Source organism: Cervus canadensis, chromosome 12, assembly GCF_019320065.1.
Source record: "Cervus canadensis isolate Bull #8, Minnesota chromosome 12, ASM1932006v1, whole genome shotgun sequence".
Taxonomy (NCBI): Eukaryota; Metazoa; Chordata; class Mammalia; order Artiodactyla; family Cervidae; genus Cervus; species Cervus canadensis.
The window spans coordinates 18,608,284-18,629,768 of record NC_057397.1 but is presented as its reverse complement, the minus strand read 5'-3'; the positions used below and the strand labels follow the sequence as shown (position 1 = coordinate 18,629,768).

Genomic DNA, 21,485 nt, shown 5'->3' with positions numbered 1-21,485 from the left:
ATCTTCCCATTGCATAGCTGACACTGGTTTTGGGCTTATCGTCTGCCACATTGATCAAGTGTAGTGACTCAAGTGTCTTGGGTAGAATTGACCTTGATTCGCTTTTGTTAGTGGTGGGCGAGGATGGTTTCATCACCCAAGCTCTACTGGTTAGAGAGAGTTTGTAACCTTCCTGTATTGCTGATGATTGTAGGAGATCAAGAGTGAGTTGAAAATGAAGCACGAGGCCCAGGTCATCTTGTACAGAAGTTACCGCCGTGGAGACCTTCCTGACATCCAGATTCCACACAGCAGCCTGATCACCCCGCTGCAGGCTGTGGCCCAGGTCAGTGCGGGGCCGTCACATGCTCTGGGGCTGTTGCCTCGTGCAGGAAGCAGGGGTGACCTGTCCCCAACATGGGCCTCAGTGCTGAGCCTCGTCCCAAGTCCTGGCTCCCGGGGACCCTGCCGTGGGGTCCCATCTAGCACTTTGCCTTGGGTCCAGTGTCTCTGTGTGCCAGTCACACCACACTCTTTTTCTCACCAGTGATGTTGGTGGGAATGAAACAGTATGTAAGTAGCTGCACTGCTTAAATCATTGATTACACAAAACCCTCTTGTGGGAGTGATCAGGGAGGTCAGTGGCATCAGCATCCTCCTCCGAAATTCCCAGGAGCCGAGGACTGAAATGCTCCTCTGTGTCGTTAGGGTCACCACCCGCTTCGGGAGTGAGTGAGGTTCTATAGCTGAGTGCACTGAGATAAATGGGATATTTATCTCTTGAAAGTCTGGTTAAGATTCCTTTGACTTTAATGAAGTAATTTAAAAAATCTTTTAAATTTATACTGTCATATAGTATATAATTACATACTGAAACTTGAATGCCTCATATTTTTACTATACTTAAGTTTACAGTATTAATATTGATCATAAGTGATAAGTGAAAGTTGCTCAGTCATGTCTGACTACTTGTGACCCCATGGACTATACATAGTCCATGGAATTCTCTAGGCCAGAACACTGGAGTGGGTAGCCATTTCCTTCTCTGGGGGATCTTCCCAACCCAGAGATTGAACCCAGGTCTCCCGCATTGCAGGTGATTTCTTTACCAGCTGAACCATTGGGAAAGCCCAATATTGATCATAATAATAGGTTATGTCTGTGTTTACATTACTGCTTTATAAGCTTTTTATTTATCTAGCTATTTACAAAGTGACAGGAATTTGCAAAATAGCATACAGCCCCATGTCCCTTCCCAGCTTTCCTCGGTGGGCACAGCCCTCCAGTGACGTTGCCCAGCATGGTGATGGCGGCAGCACTTGATGTTTCAGGCCAGGCTCTGATGCGTGGGTGAGTCACACGTCTGTCCTGCTCGGGAATGTCTTACAGAGAGACCCACTCGTTGCGAGGCAGCTCTTCAGCAGCCTGTGCTCGGGGATCCTGAGGGAGTCAGGCGAGCGCAGGACCGCGGCTGAGGGGCGGGGCGCCGCCCAGAAGCTCCTGCAGGACTTCACGCGTTTTCTGGACACCAGCTTCTCCTTCTTCCCGCCCTTCGTGTCCTGCATCCAGGTGAGGCTGCCGGCACGCCCGTGTCTCAGTGGCTCTGCTGATTTCCCAGTTGCAATATCGGTTTAACACAGCAGCTGGACTCTGGTGGGGCCACCTCCTCCCAGGGGCTCGGTGCAGCTTATTTATTCTTTTTGGCTGTGCTGGGTCTTCCTTGCTGTGTGGGCTCTTCTCAAGTTGTTTTGGCGGGGGGTGCGGGGGGCACAGGGGGCTCCTTTTTGTTGTGGCGCAGGGGCTTCCCATTGCCATGGCTTCTCTTGTGTAGCTCAGGCTCTAGGACACATGGGCTTCAGTAGTCGTGGGTCCCGGGCTCTAGAGCACAGGCTTGGTAGTTTGGCACAGAGGCCTAGTTTCTCCACGGGATGTGGGATCTTTCCAGACCAGGGATTGAACCGGTGTCTCCTGCCTTAATAGGCAGATTCTTTACCACTAAGCCACCAGGGAAGCGCCAATTTATTTGTATTTTTTTTAATTTATATATGACAGAATAGCCTGAGATCCAACTTAATACAAAGTTGCTCTGACTGTGTGTCAGCTCATCCCTGCAGGGTTCTGGTCACACCTGCATGTCACGTGGCACCCAGCCCTTTGGGGATGTTAGGGAGTAAGTGCCTACCTGTGCGCTGGGTGGGGACCAGGCAACGGGGACACAGAACTACACTCAGTGGGGCAGGCGGAGAGCAGGCAGCAGTGGAAGGTCACGAGGGCGTGGCACGTGATGCAGGAGTGGGTGGGGTGCAGGGCCTGGTGGGCAGATCAGCGGGCCACCCCTTGCTGGGGGACGGGGGGATGGTGCTGTGCACCATTGCAGACACAGGTGGGACACAGGTGTCAGAGAAGGTTTCCACGGCAATGCAGTTTGAACAGAGGACCAGTGTAGATGTACTTTTGTAACCACTAAGCATACTTATTAGGGGATTAAGAAATATTTTCTTTATACTCAAAACTTGGATAATTACAAAGCCCCTAATAGAAAATCGTCTGGATTCATGTCAGTATTTTTGTAATTAGTTAACATCCTTCGAGTAATTTAAAAATTACGTTCTTTAATGTTATTTATCAGTAGCTGTGGTTTGCAAACTGACTGGGTAATAATTCCTTGATATGAAGTATTTCTTATGCATACTTCGTTCTTTTCCATGCAGCATGAAACTGTTAATACAGTTTCTTTTTATGTATTCTACTTTTATTGGTTTATAATTTACATGTAGAATTCTTTCATTGATTTTTCTCCTGGCAATACCAAAGACAAGGCTTGAGAAATTATATTGCATCAGCCAGTGTTTCAGAGTAAGTTTCTCTTCATGTTGTATTCTGCAGTGATTTTTTTATATCTGAATTTCTAGTTTTGCAGTTTTGTACACTGCTGTTTAGGGGAGTCACTATAGGTAACATCTCACCCTGCAGCTTGCCTTCGGGCCCGGAACTGGTGGAGCAACGTGGGGGGCATGCAGGTGCAGACTTGGACTGAGACTGTATGAAGCTCTCTGTGTCTCTCTCCCGTGACTGCTTATGCCAGAACTGAGTGTTTGGTAAAACGGGTTACTCCTGCTTGGAGACCCTCTCACTGAAGGACTGCGTGTCTGTGTCTTGCCAGGAGATCAGCTGCCAACACGCCGACCTGCTGAGCCTCGACCCGGCTCTGGTCAGCGGGGCCGGCCTGGCGGGCCTGCAGCAGCCTGGGGCCATCTGCCTGCTGGAGGAGGCGCTGTTGAGACTGGCTCCCCAGGAGCCTCCCGCCAAGCGTGCGCGGGGGAAGCCCGGCCTGCCCCCCGACGTCGGCAGGTGGATGGAACTTGCCAAGTAAGCTCTGGGCCCTGACCCTGCTGTGGCCAAAGCGATGCGTCTAACACAGTCACTTTATTTGGGCGACACACATCCTGTCTGAGTCTTCTCTTGCCTGAGGTTTATCGTGAGAAACTGTGCCTAATTCTTAGGCACTGGATTCTGAGGGTGCTGGATTAGGGTGAAATGGATTTGCACTTCTTTCCTGTAGTGCTGGTTTTGAGATAGTCCAGGTTCTGGGAAAAGCATAAAAGAGTCTCACTGTCGTGAAGTCGCTCCTGTCTCTACCAGCATGAGGTGAGCAGTAGGCGCTGTGTCGCTGCCGAGGAGCATCACAGCCCAGGCGTGACCCAGTCCCCTGGGAGACGACGTCCTGGGGCTGCTGCTCTGCCCACAGGCTCTTTCCATCCCGTCGTGTCCTCTGTGGGTATGGACGGTCGTGACACCTTGTGTGGAGACTCTGAAGACAGGGAGAAGTCTCCAGGGAAGAGGGAATGGACTTTTAGACAGCCAAAACTGTCTTCAAGTGGGAGGCTTGGCTGATGGGCCAGCAGATTTGTGTTGACATCAGGGCCAAAACTCTAGCATGTGTTCAGGCTCTCAGTAACATCGAGACAGCCATAGCACGTGGAGTACATGGCATCTGAAGGACCAGGACTAGTTTACCTGCTTCTAGTTTACCTGCTTTACTAGTTTACCTGGGTTCTGGACCACATTCCACATTTCAGGGCGAGATAAGGATTCCAGAAAGGTCACCACAGATAAGAGCGGTGTTTCAGTGATAGAGTGACATAGAACAGTCTCATTTAATGAGTCAACTTGTGCGTTGTAAACCTTTATTTTCAGATTTTACATTAAATGCACTTTAGAATGGGCTTCCCAAGGTGATGCTAGCGGTAAAGAACCCGCCTACCAATGCAGGAGACATAAGAGACTCGAGTTTGATTCCTATATCAGGAAGATCCCCTGGAAGGGAGGGCATGGCAACCCACTCCAGTCTTCTTGCCTGGAGAATCCCATGGACAGAGAAGCCTGGCAGGCTACAGTCCATGGGGTCACAAGAAGTCAGACATAACCGAAATGATTGAGCACACATGCATGCACTTTAGAATAATTTCTGCCTTCCACATGGCTCAAGTAATAAAACTTAATGGTAACTTCAAAATTTTTAAGATTTTATGTTATAACAAAACAAGAATGACATCTTTTTTAGTTAATATAATTATGGCATCTTGACAATATCATTTCAAGAATGACTTTTAAAATATTGGGGCATTCACTGATTTGTCCCTTTTTTTTTTGGATCTGTTTCATAGACTGTACAGGTCGATTGGGGAGTATGACATCCTCCGTGGTATTTTCAGCAGTGAGATTGGAACAAAGCAGATCACGCAGGACGCGCTGTTAGCAGAAGCAAGAAGTGACTATTCTGAAGCTGCCAGGCTGTATAACGAGGTAGAGTTGATCTCCAGCAAGTGTGTCAGATGCTTTACCACTTTTGTTCTCTGGATGGAAACACTGTCAGCTTTAGAACTTAGACCTTCGAATATTCAGCTGTATTCCTTAACTTTTACACAAAGATTACTACCAGAAAATGGTTTCATAATAACTGAACATGAACTAGTTGTTGTTCTAGCTCTTACTCTTTTTAAGAAAATACTGAATCAAAGAGAAAGTGTTTTTTACCAAGTTAGTATGAAATTATAAGATGTCATTTCAGTATCTGGTATTGTCATATAGTTTCTGTTTGAGTAGATTGTTTCCACTCTGGAAGTAAAACTTATAAAAAGGTAGGTGAGAGCTGGTTTGGGCAAGATGACTCTGAAGTCCAGTTTTGTACGTTTTGTGTTGGAGTTGTCTGTGGCCAAGTGTGGATGTGTGGCAGGTACACACTTGCAGTTGAGGGCCTGTGGCCTGTGCGGGACGTCTGAATGGTGAAACCCTCTGCAGTTTTCTATAAATGTCCTGTTTCTAATTTTCATTCTAAGAACTTTTCAAGTACTGAAGAATCTACAGTATTTACATCAAATTAAGGGGCATTTTCAGTTTTAAGCTTATTAATTGACTTTATAGGTAAGTTCCCCAAAGAAGTGGTTCTGTCCTAGCTATTATTTTTAATACTCATTTGACTGTTAGGTTCCCTCAAGTTAACTCTCTTTTCCCTTTTTTCTCCACTTGTCATAAACCTGACAGTGGTTATTCTTAGTGTGAATGTTACATGTATCCAATTTGGTAAAATAATCTTCGCAGGCCCTCAACACACAAGAATGGTCAGATGGCGAGCCCACGGAAGCTGAGAAGGATTTCTGGGAACTTGCATCCCTTGACTGCTACAACCAGCTGTCCGAGTGGAAGTCGTTGGAGTACTGCTCCACAGCCAGCGCTGATGGTGAGGGCACCCCGGACCTGAGCAAGATGTGGAGAGAGCCCTTCTATCAGGTGCGGGGCGATCTGTGAGGTCACCCAAGTAGATGTCCTCGATAGTCAAGTGCTCTCTCATTAATGAAGGTGTTTAAAACTTTTCAGAAACAGGAAAGTAGTTGTAAAGCATTAGAGTGTTTATATAACTTGACTCCCCCAAACTCCGTAATATTGTTAAACCACTGTGCTTCCCTCATAGCTCAGTTGATAAAGAATCTGCCTGCAATGCAGGAGACCTTGGTTAAATTCCTGGGTCAAGAAGATCCACTGGAAAAAAAAAAAAAAGAAGATCCACTGGGATAGGCTACCCACTCCAGTATTCTTAGGCTTACCTTGTGGCTCAGCTAGTAAAGAATCCGCCTGCAGTGTGGGAGACCTGGGTTGGGAAGATCCCTTGGAGAAGGGAAGGGCTATCCACTCCAGTATTCTGGCCTGGAGAATTCCATGGACTTTATAGTCCATGGAGTCGCAAAGAGTCGGACATGACTGAGCAATTTTCACTCACTCACTCACTGTGCTCTTAGCTAATGCTTTCAAAATAAGCAGATGCCTTTACAAAGGAACGTTAGCCTCCCTGGTGTGATCATAGGAAGAGCGTTTCCTGCTGTGTCTGCATCGCACAGAGGCCTCACTGGGCCGGCCAGGTGCTGGTCTGCACTGCTGCCCTCACCGGGACTGCAGGTCCTCACTTGATACTGAACGTCCAGTTCTCTTTCAGCTACAAGTAGTTCCCGTTTTCTATAGAATGTGTTCCTGTATCTTTTGTGGTTATAAAATAAGCAATTGTAGATGAACTTGCTTATAAGATTGTAGCCTTAGGTTTAAAACATTAAACGCCATCATTTGGACCTGTGAAGTGACACCACAGATGCATGGCAACACCGTCTCGGGATGTCACATCCCTTCTCGCTCTGCAGGAGACCTGCCTGCCGTACATGGTGCGCAGTAAGCTGAAGCTGCTACTCCGCGGGGAGGGCGACCAGGCGCTGCTGACCTTTGTGGACGAGGCGCTGACCTCAGAGCTGCGGAAGGCCCTGCTCGAGCTCCGCTACAGCCAGGAGCTGAGTCTCCTCTATCTCCTGCAGGACGACATTGACAGGGCCAAGTATTACATCCAGAACTGCATCCAGATGTTCATGCAGGTAACCTGGGCGCGCCCACCGGGGGTGCGCTCTTCCTGTCAGCTTGGGTTGACATGGGCAGCTCGCTGGCCACTTCCCTCTGATTCCCTGCACACCAGCCAACTGCCTGGGGCCTTTTAGCGCCTATTTCTGATTTAGAAAGTTCCTTTTGTTTTCCCTTGAGTTTTTCTTTCTCTCCCTGGACGAGGACCTGAGAGCAGATCCTGCACCCAGGCATCTGGGTGGGAGGTGGTCGTGCAGGAGGGTCATGCGACCCTGCCGGCCAGTGTCTGTCCTGCCTTTGAGGTTGGCTGTTATGTTGTTAAAGCCACATCTTGTGTAGAGTCCCTGAATGTTTGTTGTTGCCGAACATAGACACTCACTGTCTTTATGCTAGTTTTTAAACATGTTTGAGGTTGAGTAGCAGTCCACTTGAGGAGGTTTATGGAAGGAGAAAGGTTGGCTTCTATAGTTGGCAGTTCTGTATTATAGGATATTGTGGTTTTTAAGAATTGGTGGGGAATGGAGGCAGCGGCACCTGATTGTATCGCTCTTATTGATTTTGTTGAACCAAAATGTGATTGAAAACCAAAATTTTTAAAATATTAGACCATTTAATTGCTCCTGTGACCACTCAGAGACATCCTGTGTAACTGATCTGTTTATAGGGTGGTTGCTGTTTCATGTTTAGATTGTGTTAAAATCTGAAGCAGTACATTGACTTGTAACCAATGCTAAATAACTTTTCCAGAACTATTCCAGTATTGATGTCCTCTTACACAGAAGTAAACTCACCAAATTGCAGTCTGTACAGACTTTCATAGAAATTCAGGAGTTCATCAGCTTTATTAGCAAACAAGGTAATTTTTTATTTATATGTATCTTTTTTCCTTTCATAATTAGGAAGAGTTTTGGCATCTGACTTTTTTTTTTTTTGCTTGGTGATAGTACATGTTTCTTAATGTATGGGTTAGAAACTGTCTTGAGTTTACTCCATGAATGTATGTTTTGGGATTGTTGAAATAAGTGTGTAAAATAGTCCAGTGCTCTTCCAGGGAGCAGATGCTGTGGTCCCACAGAGCAGAGCAGTCCAGGACCCCCATGAAAAACTGGGGTGATAGAATCTGCCAGTAGGGCTCGAGTTGGGTATGGTCGGGAGAGAGGGGCTCACAGAAGGCCAGCCTGACCCTGGGGCACTGGCGTGACTGCCCTGGGTGCCAGGTGGTAAGGTGAGGCCCGGGTGGCTGTGCCCAGACCAAAGGCCTTTCTGCTGCTGCTGAGGGGGCTTAATCCTGATGCTGATCGAGGTTCCCTGGAGCCAGAAGTAACCAAATTTCATTTCTGTTCATACAAATAACTATGAAAGACTTAGTACTGATAAAAGTTGGTGTTCAGAACTATCTCCCTGACTGTTCTCTGTTTTAAATTTGGAGAATGGTTTTTCAAGTATGTATTACTAGTGGCGTATCATTTTAGGAGCTGTGTTAGTTTCTTTTCTCTGTATTTTACCCAGTTTTATAACAGCCTATGAGATGTAGGCTCAAAAACTAATATCATGGCATCTGATGACTGATGCTGAAGCTGGAATACTTTGGCCAGGTGATGTGAAGAACTTACTCATTAGAAAAGACCCTGATGCTGGGAAAGACTGAAGGCAGGAGAAGAAGGGGATGACAGAGGATGAGATGGTTGGATGGCATTGCTGACTTTATGCGCATGAGTTTGAGCAAACTCTGGGAGTTGTTGATGGACAGGGAAGCCTGGAGTGCTTTAACTTTTCATGCCAGAATATATTAAACATGGTAACTTTGTACTCCTGTTGTGAACAATAGGGCCAAGTGTTGTAATTTGGACAAGGAATCTGAACTAAGTTTCTGTTTACTGATGGCAGCTCACTTTGTAAGGTGGTCTGATCATTGGGCTGTGGCCACACTCACACCATAATGTCATTTTTAGGTAATTTATCATCTCAAGTTCCCCTGAAGAGACTTGTGAAAACCTGGACAAATCGATACCCCGATGCTAAAATGGACCCGATGAACGTCTGGGATGACATCATCACGAATCGGTGAGATGCGATTGCGCCGAGTTGATGTGGTCTCTTTTCTGAAGTTTCCAGAATCATTTTTCTCCCAAACTGTGGTTGAGCGGTGTGGGGTCTGAGCCCTGTGTGCGCCGTTTCCACTGAGGTTGTCCCATCAGCAGTCTCCCTGCCGGTGTGCGGTCATGTCCCCTGTCTGTCCTATGCTGGGCGGTGAGCTGTGGATGTGCTCAGGGCTGAGAGAAGGCGGGGCGGCCCCTGTGCTCCTGTCTCAGGGCTGCCTGATGGGGAGCGACACCCTGACTTCTCAGCCCCGTTATGCACCATATGCCTCACTTCACCAGGTCTGAGGCTCTCTGCCTCCCTTGTAACAGCCCTGGGTGGTCCACAGGCAGATACTTGCCACACATATGGGTGGGAGGAGCAGGGCCAGAGAGGCTGTGAGTTGTTTTATGCAACTTCAGTCAGGGGGACCGAAGGACTGTGACCCCCACATGTCCTCTTCCCGCCATTGGACCCTGTTTCCTCTGGTACTACAGCTTTTCAAAGATTCACCTTTAATACTTTTTACTTTTCAAACTTTTCGACGTTTTATTTTGAGACAGTTCTTTTCTAAAAAAATAACAAGAAAGGTGGCACTCTTCTGTGTGCCTTTTTCTCAGATTCATGGTTTTTTAAGCATTTTTAATAAATTGCTATATTGGCCGTTTTTTTTTTTCTCTCCACATACATATACTTATTTTTTGAACCATTTGAGGATAAGCTGCACACATCTATCTTTACCTCTTTGTTTATCAGTGTACCTTTCCTAAGAAAAAGAGTATTTTCTTAGAACCATGGTACAATAGTAACTTCTGTTTTCACTTTAATGTACAGCCTCAATTTCAGTTTTCTCATTTCTCCCATTAATGTCCTGTAAAGCATTCCAGCCTTTAAGACAGCACACAGCAGCATCGTATATGCATTTATTTAGCTGATATGTCTTCTTGGTCTCCTTGAACCTGGGACAGTTCTTCCTGTCCCAGGTTCTTCCAGCCGCTTTCAGGACACTGATGCTCTAGAGGTGTTTTCTGTAGTTTGGGTTTAGCTGTATGTCATCACGACTGTCTTCAGGTGAGATGCCTGTGGTGGGAATGCCGCTGAAGCAGAGTGTACGTCCTGCGGCATCCCTCCTAGAAGCACAGGGTGTCCCCTGCCTTTCCTTTCCTGGGGGCAGTGGTGTTGGCTGTCTGGTTAAAGCAGTGTCCTGCCTTCCCGGGTGTCAGGCCTGTTTTCTCCTCTGCACCTAACGGATGACGTGGGAGGTGCTCTGCGACACGCCGGTCCTGCTGGATGAGGCCACCTCCTCCACACTGTGTCTGGATGAGGCCGCCTTCTCCTCACTGTGTCTGGATGACTCTGGACAAAGCAGCCTTGCCAGTGCTGTCTGGTGACCATCTTCTCCCACTGCCAATGTGCCCATGTTTGTCTGCATCTCGAAGGAAGCCCTCCTTCTCCCCCATCTGTTTATCTACTCATTTACTTAAATTTTAATTATTAGTATATAATCATGGAATCAAATTTTATTTATGGAATATAGTCCATTACTGTTCTTATTTATTTCATGTTCAGAATGTCTCAAGTTTGGTTAGTGGGAGACCTTTTGATCTGGTATTCCAGGCTCATCTTGCAAAATTATTCACCTGTATTTTCTTCTAGAAATGTTATGGTTCCATTTTTTATGTCTTGGCCTGTGATCCAGTGGAAGATGATCCTGTAGATGGTGTGAGGCAGGGGTACAAGTGCACTTTTTCCATGTGGATATCTGGTTGTGTAGTCCCATTTGTTCAAAAGTCTTAACTTTTTTTTCATTGAATTGCCTTGGCACCTTTTCTGAGAATCAGTGGCCATTATATCTGTGGGTCTTTTTTTTAATTCTCTGTTCTGTTTCTCGATTTTTATGCTTATCTTTTCACAATATCAAACTGTATTCATTACTGATGCTTTATAGTAAGTCTTGAATCAGATAGGGTGAGTCCTCCAACTTTTGTTTTCCTTAATGAAAATTGCTTTGTTTCTGTTAGGATATTTATATTCATATATACATTTTAGAATCTGTTTATCAATTTCTACCAAAAGAAAAAAAAGAAAAACAGAGTTTGGATGGACTTTTGTTGACTACAGATCAATTTTGGGAGTTGCTGTCTTAACAGCGTAGAGTTCTCTAGTTCAGGAATGTGCTATGTCTCTCTGTTTACTTGGGTTTTCTTTAATTTCAAAGATTTGTATTTTTTCAGTATGGAAATCTTAGATGTCTTTTGTTAGATTTGTTTTTAAGTATGTGTTGTTTTTTCAGCACTGTTGTAAATGGATTTTTTTCCCATTGTATTGGTATTTTCTAATTATTTGCTGCTCATATACTGATTTTCTGAAAGTTTTTTTTTTTATCATGAAGAGATGTGAATTTTGTCAAAGGCCTTTTCTTTGCATCTATTTAATTGATCATGTTTTTCTCTCTTTTTCATGTATGTGTCTATTAGGTCCGTTTTGTCTATAGTACTGTTCAACTATGCTATTTCTTTATTGATTTTCTGTCTGGATGATCTATCCATTGTTGGTGGTAGAGTATTAAAGTCCCAACAATAGTTGGATTGCTGTTTATTTCTCCTTTTAGTTCTATTACTGTTTGCTTTATAGGTTTAGGTGTTTCGATGTTGGGTGCATAAATATCTGTAATCATTGTATTTTCTTGCAGATTGGCAGTTGGCCCCTTTATCCTCATGTAATGACCTTGCTTGTATCATTTTACTGTTGTTAGCTTAGACTCTGTTTGCTCTGATAGCGTAGAGCTACCCCTGCTCTTTGGGGTTACCAGTTACTTGAAATATCTTTCTCTCCCTTTACTCCGTCAGTGTGTCTCAGAGCAGAGGTGAATCTGGAGTAGACATCATATCGTTGGATCTTTTTGTCTTCTGACTGTGTCATGTGGCTTGTGGGATCCTAGTTCCCTGTCCAGAGATGGACCTCGGGCCAGGACAGTGCAGGTGCAGAGTCCTAATCACTAGACCTCGAGGGAACTCCCTGGATCTTGTTTTTATCCATTCAGACATTCTGTGTCTTTTGCTTGAAGAATCTAACCTGTTTACATTTGAAACAGTTATTGATAGGTAAGGACTTACTCTTCCCATTTTGTTAATTGCTCTCTGACAGTTTTGTGGGTTCATTACCCCTTTTTGCTTTCTCTGTTCTTTCTTGTGTGATTTGATGACTTTTGTCTACTGTGTTTTGACTTCTTTATCACATCTTTTGTGTGGCTACTGCAGGCTTTCCTTTGTGTTTAGCATACGGCTTACATAAGCTATCTTGTAAAAGGGTTCTCTGTGCTGCCTGGATTCTCTGATCAGGCTTCCTGGGTGGTCGGAACAGGGCCCTGTGCTCAGCAATAAGGTGGGGTACTGTTGAGGGGTGGGGAAACAGCAAGACTGGCCCAAAGGCCAGCACAGCTCATCACTTGGGGACCCAGATCAGGTGGGACTTCACGCCAATTCCCTGGCCAGACAGGGCCACCAGTCGACTCTGAAGACCGGACAGGAGAGACACTGGCCGAGCTGGCTGCTGCAGCACTGTGGGTGGGCGCCACAGCCCACATGTTCTGGTGAGGCTCTTCCACAGGGCAGTTTCCCGGCCCACACGGGGACACCACGTAGGCCCCTCAGCTGGCAGGACTCTTGTTTGGGAACCAGATGCAGCAGAACCATGAGCCACGCTACATGGCTCTGTGGCCCAGCCACTGTCCTGGCTCTGTCCACAGGCAGGGCCTCCCGCTGGGCCATCCCGTGCTGCTGTGAGCAGGGTCGCAGGGTGGGCTGTGCAGGTCCCCAAGCTACATTGAGAGTGGCTGGGGCTGTGAATTAGCTTCTCTGTCCAGGCAGAGGACAGAACACGCTCCAGGACTGGTGACACTTATTGTTTGGGTCCTGAATCAGGTAAACCTGCACCCTGCCCACCTCCCTGGTCAGACTGGGCCAGCATCTCAGCTCAGATGCACGAAGCCGCTGGTTAGGATTTCTGTTCAGTCACCACTGGGAGCAGGGCCCTGCCTTCCCAGATCCATTGCTGGTTGCTGTAATTCCCCCAGCTCTTCTGTTATAGTCTGACCCCTGAGACCCCTAGGAGGTGAGACCCACAGCCCTGGGAGCAGGCATCCCCCCCAGTCTCTGGGGCACAGGGCTGTTTACGACTCACCGTCGTGTTGGGGGATTTTCCCAGAGGTATCTTGTCTGTGAACATTGTTGGTTGGTGTTGGTTGGTGTTCCTGTGAGAGGACCAAGGTCAAGAATGACCTGTGTCACCATCCGGATAATGTTGCTCATCTTTTTTGCTGTGTTAGTGGTGTGATACATTGCTTTTGATTCTGAAGTAGATGTTGCATTTGAAGGTAAACCTGTGTGGTTATGGTGACCTCTTTTCCAATATCTTTTCCATATTCTTTGTTTGCTAACATTTTGTTAAGAATTTTTTCTGTCTGTATTCGAGTGGGAACTGGTCTGTAATGTCTCCCTTTTTTGTAATGTCTTTGTTAGGTTTTGATGTTAGGGTTTTGCAGGCCTCATAAAATGAGTTAGGGCATGTATCCTTCTCTCTTTTTTAAAAAGTTTGTGTAAGATACTTCTTATTTCTTAAATATTTGATACAGTTCATCAGTGAAACTATATATACCTGGAGGTTTCGTGTGGGGCAGATTTTTGATAACATATGTAATTACTTAAGTAGACATACGGCTGGGACCTTCCTGCTGGTCCAGCAGCCAGGGCTCCATGCTCCCAGCACAGAGGCCCAGGTTCATTCCCTGACTGGGTAGCTAGATACCACATGGTGCAACTAAGACCCAGCACAGCCAAATAAATAAATACTGGGGGGGGGAAACCTTTTTGAAAAAAGATATATAGGACTATTTAAATTTTCTCTTTCTTTCCATATCAATTTTATTAAATTATATTTTTCCATTTCATGTCAAATTGTTGGCATAAAGTTGCTCATATTATACTCTAATGTTATTATTTGTGGTATCTGTAGAGGGAGATCCTTATTCAGTCCTGATATTGATGATTTGTGTTTCCTTTTTTTTCTTCATCAGTTTGTCAATTTTAGATGTCTGTCAATTTTGCTGATTTTCTCAAAGGATCTGCTTTGCGGGTTTTATCATCTATCTGTTTTCTATTTAATTTATTTCTGGTTTCATCTTTAGTATTTTCTTTCTGCATATTTTAGACTTAGCTTTTCCTTTTTCAGTTTCTTAAGGTGTAAACTTTGATCATTGATTTTATGCTTTTTTGTTCAGTACATTTAAAGTTATAATGTTCCTCTAAGCACTGCTTCAGCTGCACATTGCAGATTTTAGTACGTTGCATTTATATTTTTATATTTTATATTATCTTGTGGTTCAAAATATTTTCTCATTCTTCTGTGATTTCTTTTTGATCCATAAAATAGTTATAAATGAGTTTCTGTGTCTTACTGATTTCTGAATTAATTCCTTATGGTTATAAACATACTGTATGGTTTCAGTCTCTTTAAATTTATCAAGACTTGATCAATGGCCAAGCATATGGTCTTAGTAAATATACCATGTGTACTTGAAAACCCAGTATATTCTGCAGTTCTTGGACATAATATGCATAATTTTCAGTTAGATCAAGGTGGTCAATTGTGTTTTTCAGATCTTCCATGTCTTTAGCGGTTTTTTGTGTGTCAGTGTTAACTGAAAATTAAAACACTGAAATACAGTCATAGGAACCAAATCAGATGTGTATAAAATTGGCCATATATGGAACACAGCCACTGTTCTCAGTGGTTATAATCTGCCTACCACTTGATACTGTCTGACTTTGGGAGGAAGACCTTAGATTTGGAGACAGAAGAGAAAAATGGTTTCGACCCAACACCAGCTGTGCTGTCCCTTCATTAAGAAGGCAGGTTGTGAGTGTAAATATTGTACTTTGTGGAGGTGGAGGCAATAGATGATATCTGGAAAGTTAAAATATCTAAAGTGATCTTCAGAGGATCCTCAGAGTTGGTTAATAAAAATGGAGATTAAGTCCAGTACTGAGAGTGTAACACTAACAGTCTAAAAAATGAGCAAAATTTCAGTAAGTGTAGAATATCTGTCTGAATGCTATCCAGTAGCTTCCTGTATGTCAGAGATTTCTTTCACAAGTCCGGCATTAACTCTTTTCTTTGTTTCATGTAGATGTTTCTTTCTCAGCAAAATAGAGGAGAAGCTCAGTCTCCTTCAAGACAGTGAAGGTGCGAGTGAGGACGGGGCCGAGATGGATGCACAGACTCAGGAAGAGGACGCACGGGCCCTGATCACGAGCTGCAGCTTCTCCATGAGGATGCAGATGGCCGAGAGTGCGAGGAAGCAGGTGGGCGCCAGGGCCACAGACTCTGAACCGGCGGTCTCTAAGCCGAGCTCCTCTTAAAAAACTGGTGCTTAGGGGTGATGGAGTTGTTAGTACTTCTTTTCTTTATAAGAAAGTAAACGAAGAAAAATTAAAGTTTTCCAGAAAGCCTTTAAAGTTTATTATTCACTTGTCAACCATTTCAAAATGTTTATTTTCTGTTGCTTATAAAAAAAAATAGACCTAATATCAGGTTTTCTCTTGTTTAACAAAATGAATGCTTGCCAGTTTGTACAAATTGTATTTAGGTTTCAAATTGTATTTTGTGAAAAATCTATCATTTGATAATAAGATCCTTAATCTATACAAGTGTGCTTTGTTTAAAAGTGGCATATTAACATTTTAAGTATCAAATTTTTCATGTAATCATATTTAAATGTACTAGGGGAGCTTTCTGTCTTAATGACCCTATGTTGATTGCTGTTATAAAGCAAAGAATATTATGCCAGTAGAAATAATTAGTATTTCTGTTTTGTGCGTTTTAATACTCATGTATAATGTTTTTCTTTGAGATAAGTATTGTATCAGGAATTTTTATATTTTCAATAACAAAAAGCCCAGCCTGGAGCAGCCTAAGTGAATAAAGGAGCTATATCAGTCCCTACTCTAGAGGAGCAGGCTTTCAGATGCTCTCGAATCCCCCACTGAGGAGGATCTGTCTCTTGTCCCGGTCTCCCCCGCCACACACACACGAATCTTGTTCTTCGTGACTCTGATAACTCCAGGCTTCCCTTGGAGTTGGAAATGCTCTTGATGTTTCGTGTCTTGCTTTCCCACTGCATCTTTCTGGAATCAGGTAGTCTCTCCCTATTTCCTGCAGAAAAGAAAGAAGATTCTTTTTTTCCAGAAGGCCCTGGCCATTTCTTCTTCCGTCTTCTTAGCTCTGGGTGCAGCAGTAGTGGCTATGGTCCAGGGCATGTAGCTGAGGGGGTGCATGTGGCTTCTCAGCAGGAAGTGGGGCACAGCGGGTGTTTTCTACCGCTGGGGGGGCATGAGGTAGGAGGGAAGGAAAGCTCCATGGAGGGGAGGCACTTGGGAGAGAAAGGTGCTGAGATACATTTTTAAATAAAATCCCAAAGGTGAGAAACTGGGAACTGCAGAGTCTGCTGTGAGGGGAAGGCTCTTTAGTGATGCTGATTTGAGGTGGACCGTGAAGCTTGTGGCCCAGAATCAGGGACTGGAGACTCCAGGAGGTCCTGGAAGGTCTTGTACATGCTGGTGGGAATGAAAACTGTGTGAAACAAGACCAGAGACGGCAGGAGTGATGAGGGCAACCTGGACTTCTGGTCTGAGTGGTTGGAAGGGTTGTAACACAGTCCAATGTCAGTATCTTTGAAACTTAGCAGAGAATTAGATTTACGAGATGTCCATAAAACAACCAAATAAAAAGTAGAGAAATTGTATATTAAAACTAAAAACTTCTGTGCCTCAGATGACACACTAAAGGAAGTGAAGAGACAACCCATATAATGGGAGAAAATATTTGGAAATTGTGTATCTGATAAGCGTCCCCTTATCCAGAATATATAAAAACTCTTTACGACCGACAAACAGAAAATCAAACAATCCAGTGACAAAACAGGCAAAGGATCTGAATGGATGCTTCTCCCAGGAAGACACTCAAGTAGCTAGTGCACACGTGAAGAACGCAGCACCACAAGTCGTGAGGGGGGAGGCAGGTCAGACCACAGCGAGGGCCCACCCGCCACCACCCTCAGGACGGCTGGAGTAGAGGTGTGCTGTGCAATCACTGGCCTGGCAGCTCCTGCAAACGCTAAGGGTCACCATGTCACTGTAGTTCCCCTCCTCCGAATATACCCATGAGAAAGCAGAGCTTAGGTCCAAACGGAAATTTGTATCCAGGGGCTTTCAGTTCAGTTGCTCAGTCATGTCCAACTCTTTGCGACCCCATGGACTGCAGCACACCAGGCTTCCCTGTCCATCACCCACTCCCAGAGCTTACTCAGATTTATGTGCATCAAGTTGGTGATGCCATCCAACCATCTCATCCTCTGTTGTCCCCTTCTCCTCCTGCCTTCAATCTTTCCTGGCATCAAGGTCTTTACAAATGAGTCAGTTCTTCACAAAAGGTGGCCAAAGTATTGGAGCCTCAGCTTCAGCATCAGTCCTTCCAGTGAATATTGAGGACTGATGTCCTTTAGGATGGACTGGTTGGATCTCCTGCAGTCCAAGGGACTCTCAAGAGTCTTCTCCAACACCACAGTTCAAAAGCATCAATTCTTTGGCACTCAACTTTCTTTATAGTCCAACTCTTACATCCACACATGACTACTGGAAAAACCGTAGCTTTGACTAGATGGACCTTTGTTGGCAAAATAATGTCTCTGCTTTTTAATATGCTGTCTAGATGAGCGACTTCACTTTCAGTTTTCACTTTCATGCATTGGAGAAGGAAATGGCAGCCCACTCCAGTGTTCTTGCCTGGAGAATCCCAGGGATGGGGAAGCCTGGTGGGCTGCTATCTATGGGGTTGCACAGAGTCAGACATGACTGAAGCGACTTAGCAGCAGCAGATTGGTTATAGTTTTTCTTCCAAGGAGCAAGCGTCTTTTAATTTCATGGCTGCAGTTACCATCTGCAGTGATTTCAGAGCCCCCAAAAATAAAGTCTGTCACTGTTTCCATTGTTTTCCCATCTATTTGCCATGAAGTGATGGGACCAGATGCCATGATCTTCGTTTTCTGAATGTTGAGTTTTAAGCTAACTTTTTCATTCTCCTCTTTCACTTTCATCAAGAGGCTCTTTGGTTCTTTTTTGCTTTCTGCCATAAGGGTGGTGTCATCTACATATCTGATGTTATAGATATTTCTCCTGGCAATCTTGATTCCAGCTTGTGCTTCATCCAGCCTGACATTTTGCATGATGTACTCTGCATATAAGTTAAATAAGCAGGGTTACAATATACAGCCTTGACATACTCCTTTCCGGATTTGGAACCAGTCTGTTGTTCCATGTCCAGTTCTAACTGTTGCTTCCTGACCTGCATACAGGTTTCTCAGGAGACAGGTCAGGTGTCTGTATTCCCATCTCTTGAAGAATTTTCAGCAGTTTGTTGTGATTCACACAGTCAAAGGCTTTGGTGTAGTCAATAAAGCAGAAGCAGATGTTTTTCTGGACCTCTCTTGCTTTTTTGACGATCCAACAGATGTTGGCAATTTGATCTCTGGTTCCTCTGCCTTTTCTAAATCCAGCTTGAACATCTGGAAGTTCTCAGTTCATGTACTGCTGAAGCCTCGCCTGGAGAATTTTGAGCATTACTTTACTAGCATGTCAGATGAGTGCAATTGTGTGGTAGTTGGAACATTCTTTGGCATTGCCTTTCTTTGGGATTGGAATGAAAACTGACCTTTTCCAGTCCTGTGGCCACTGCTGAGTTTTCCAAATTTGCTGGCTTATTGAGTGTAGCACTTTCACAGCATCATCTTTTAGGATTTGAAATAGCTCAGCTGGAATTTCATCACCTCCACTAACTTTGTTTGTAGTGGTGCTTCCTAAGGCCCACTTGACTTCACATTCTAGGATGTCTGGCTCTAGGTGAGTGATCACACCATCGTGGTTATCTGGGTCATGAAGATCTTTTCTGTGCAGTTCTTCTGTGTATTCTTGTTGCCTCTTCTTAATATCTTCAGCTTCTGTTAGGTCCATAACATTTCTGTCCTTTATTGTGTCCATCTTTGCATGAAATGTTCCCTTGGTATCTCTAATTTTCTTAAAGAGATCTTTAGTCTTTCCCATTCTATTGTTTTCCTCCATTTCTTTGTGTTGATCACTGAGGAAGGCTTTCTTGTCTCTCCTTGCTATTCTTTCAAATGGGTGTATCTTTCATTTTCTCCTTTGCCTTTAGCTTCTCCAGGGCCTTTATTTGCATTCAAATTAGCAAAGAACATTATTTGAAATAGCCAAAGGTTTCAACAACAAAACTGGAACGTGTGTCAGGAGGAGGTGGATGATAAACTTTGGTTCACCCTGCAGGAGAGCATTGCTCAGCTGTAGGGAAGGGTGGGGTTCTGACTCAAGTCCGAGGTCATCTGCTGACTTGATGATACCAAGGGTCCGGCACAGGCAGATCTAGGGGCAGAAGGCCGTGGTCGCGCGGCTGGGGAGGGGAAACCCCAGTGGATAGGGGTTTCATGGATGAGGAATGTGTTGTGAACTCGGTGGCAGTGATGTTCTCCCAGCCTCCCTGGAGTGCATGTTGTGGCTGCGACTGTCCCTGCGGTAAACACAGGGAAACCCCATGGTTTCAGCTGAGGTGACGGGTCCCTGCTCCCTGCTGGGTTGTGTGCTGCGGGCCCTGTCTCATCTCTCTGCTTCCTCTCTCTCTCCTGCAGAACAATTTCTCACTCGCCTTGAAGTTGCTGAAGGAGCTGCACAGAGAGTCGAAAGCCCGGGAGGACTGGCTGGTGACGTGGGTGCAGGCCTACTGCCGGCTCAGCCACAGCCGGGCGCGGGCCCAGCGCCGGCCCGAGCAGCTGCGCTCGGCTCTCAGGACCGCGTCCCTGCTGGGTGCGAGCTGCTTTCCGTGCGGCACACGTGCTGGAGCCTGTCTTCTCACCTCTTCTCTGTGCTGCTCTATCTGACATTTGGGAACTCAATTTTATAGACATGTTTTAAAAGATAATTTTATTTATTTTTGGCTGTGCCAGGTCTTCATTACCACATGAGCTTTTTTCTAGTTGCCGAGGATGGGCTCTGGAGCCCTCGGGCTTCAGTCATTGTGACATTGTGGGCTCCCTGGCTGTGGAGCACACATTCAGTAGTTGTGGCTGTGGGCTTAGCTGCTCCTTGGCATGTGGAATCTTCTTGGCTCAGGGATGGGACCTGTGTCTCCTACATTGGCAGGCAAATTCTTTACCACTGAGCCACCAGGGAAGCCCTGTAAAATTTTTATTAAATGTTTATTAAGTATTTGGAGCCAAGGTACTTTGTATCCTAATAATACTATTAAATATGACTTTTGGAGCTTTTATTTCTTTAAAGTTGAAGTTTAAAATGTTCTTTTTAACACTTAGCTAAATTTTGTGTGTAGTAGTTTAATTATGACTATATTCTTTTTAATTTGTGTTTTTACTCACTTGGTGTGTGTGTGTGTGATCCAATAGCTGAGAACACATCGAGCACAAGCGCCCTGGCTTCCCGTGACCATCATGTCCTGCTGGGCACGACCTACCGGATCCTGGCCGATGCACTCTGCGATGAGCCCGCCTGCCTTGCTGGGATCGGGGAGGGCAAGGCCAGGAGTGTCGTGGAGCTGTCTGGGTCCAACTCAGAGGATGTGGACAAGGTAGTGACGCTGGGGACCTGAGCTCCTTGCGTCGTGTGTCTGTCCTGACCATGACAGGTAGTGAGAGCAGCAGCAGGTCTTGCTGTGTGCCTTTAACGTGTAGCTTGCAGTTACACGCAGCCAAGTTTGCCGCTGGGCTGGTGACACCCTCCATGTGCTTCCTGTTCATTCGGATAACACCTTTCCTTTAGTGTCAAGAATGAGGAGTCTGTGTTGATCCCCATGGACAGTTTTTCCATGCACTTTGTTGTAATCTTGTCGTCTGTCATCATCCAGATGCCCCACTAGCTTGTGGGGAAAACCAGCTTTTCTGCTTTTTTGTGTAGTGGCTGCTCTGTTGGCTTTTTCCAGGTGATTCTATGTTATCAGTAATTCCCATGTGCTCCTCATGTCACTCGTGTCCCCAGCTCTTCCTCAGCCCCGCTCTGGGGCCTGGGGATTCCGCCTCGTGTTGGTTTTCAGGTCCTGAGGTTATGTGAGGCTCACGTCTCTCTCCCGTTCTGGCACTAACAGCTTTGTGTTCACTGGTGGCCCATGGGGCCCAGGTAGGGAGGAGGGTCCTCAGGAAGCTCCAGGCCCACTCACAGCTGTCAGGGTCTCTGAATTCCAGGTCACGGCAGGTTTGTACCAGAGGGCGTTCCACCACTTTTCTGAGGCCGTCCGGGCGGCAGAGGAGGAGGCCGGGCCCTCGGCGCAGGGCCAGGGGCCTACAGCTGGCGTGACCGTGGCTTACCTGACACTCGCCGAGTTCTGTGACCAGCAGCTCCGCAGGGAGGAGGAGGGCCCATCCGGTGAGCCTCACATTGTGTCAGCACACAGTTTTTCTG

General features: G+C 45.5%; 1 protein-coding gene across 3 annotated transcripts in view; it reads left to right on the top strand.

The window, feature by feature from the left end:
• The window catches only part of PRKDC (protein kinase, DNA-activated, catalytic subunit), a 126,464-nt gene that overhangs the window by 89,021 nt on the left and 15,958 nt on the right, over nucleotides 1-21,485 (top strand). For all 3 annotated transcript variants that reach the window (XM_043483129.1, XM_043483128.1, XM_043483130.1), the window contains exons 61-72: nucleotides 194-325; nucleotides 1,369-1,548; nucleotides 3,143-3,348; nucleotides 4,647-4,785; nucleotides 5,581-5,769; nucleotides 6,669-6,893; nucleotides 7,624-7,732; nucleotides 8,829-8,940; nucleotides 15,143-15,317; nucleotides 19,706-19,880; nucleotides 20,477-20,658; nucleotides 21,269-21,449. In XM_043483129.1, the coding sequence (XP_043339064.1) occupies nucleotides 194-325; nucleotides 1,369-1,548; nucleotides 3,143-3,348; nucleotides 4,647-4,785; nucleotides 5,581-5,769; nucleotides 6,669-6,893; nucleotides 7,624-7,732; nucleotides 8,829-8,940; nucleotides 15,143-15,317; nucleotides 19,706-19,880; nucleotides 20,477-20,658; nucleotides 21,269-21,449 (2,005 nt within the window). The remainder of the gene's footprint in view (nucleotides 1-193; nucleotides 326-1,368; nucleotides 1,549-3,142; nucleotides 3,349-4,646; nucleotides 4,786-5,580; nucleotides 5,770-6,668; nucleotides 6,894-7,623; nucleotides 7,733-8,828; nucleotides 8,941-15,142; nucleotides 15,318-19,705; nucleotides 19,881-20,476; nucleotides 20,659-21,268; nucleotides 21,450-21,485) is intronic.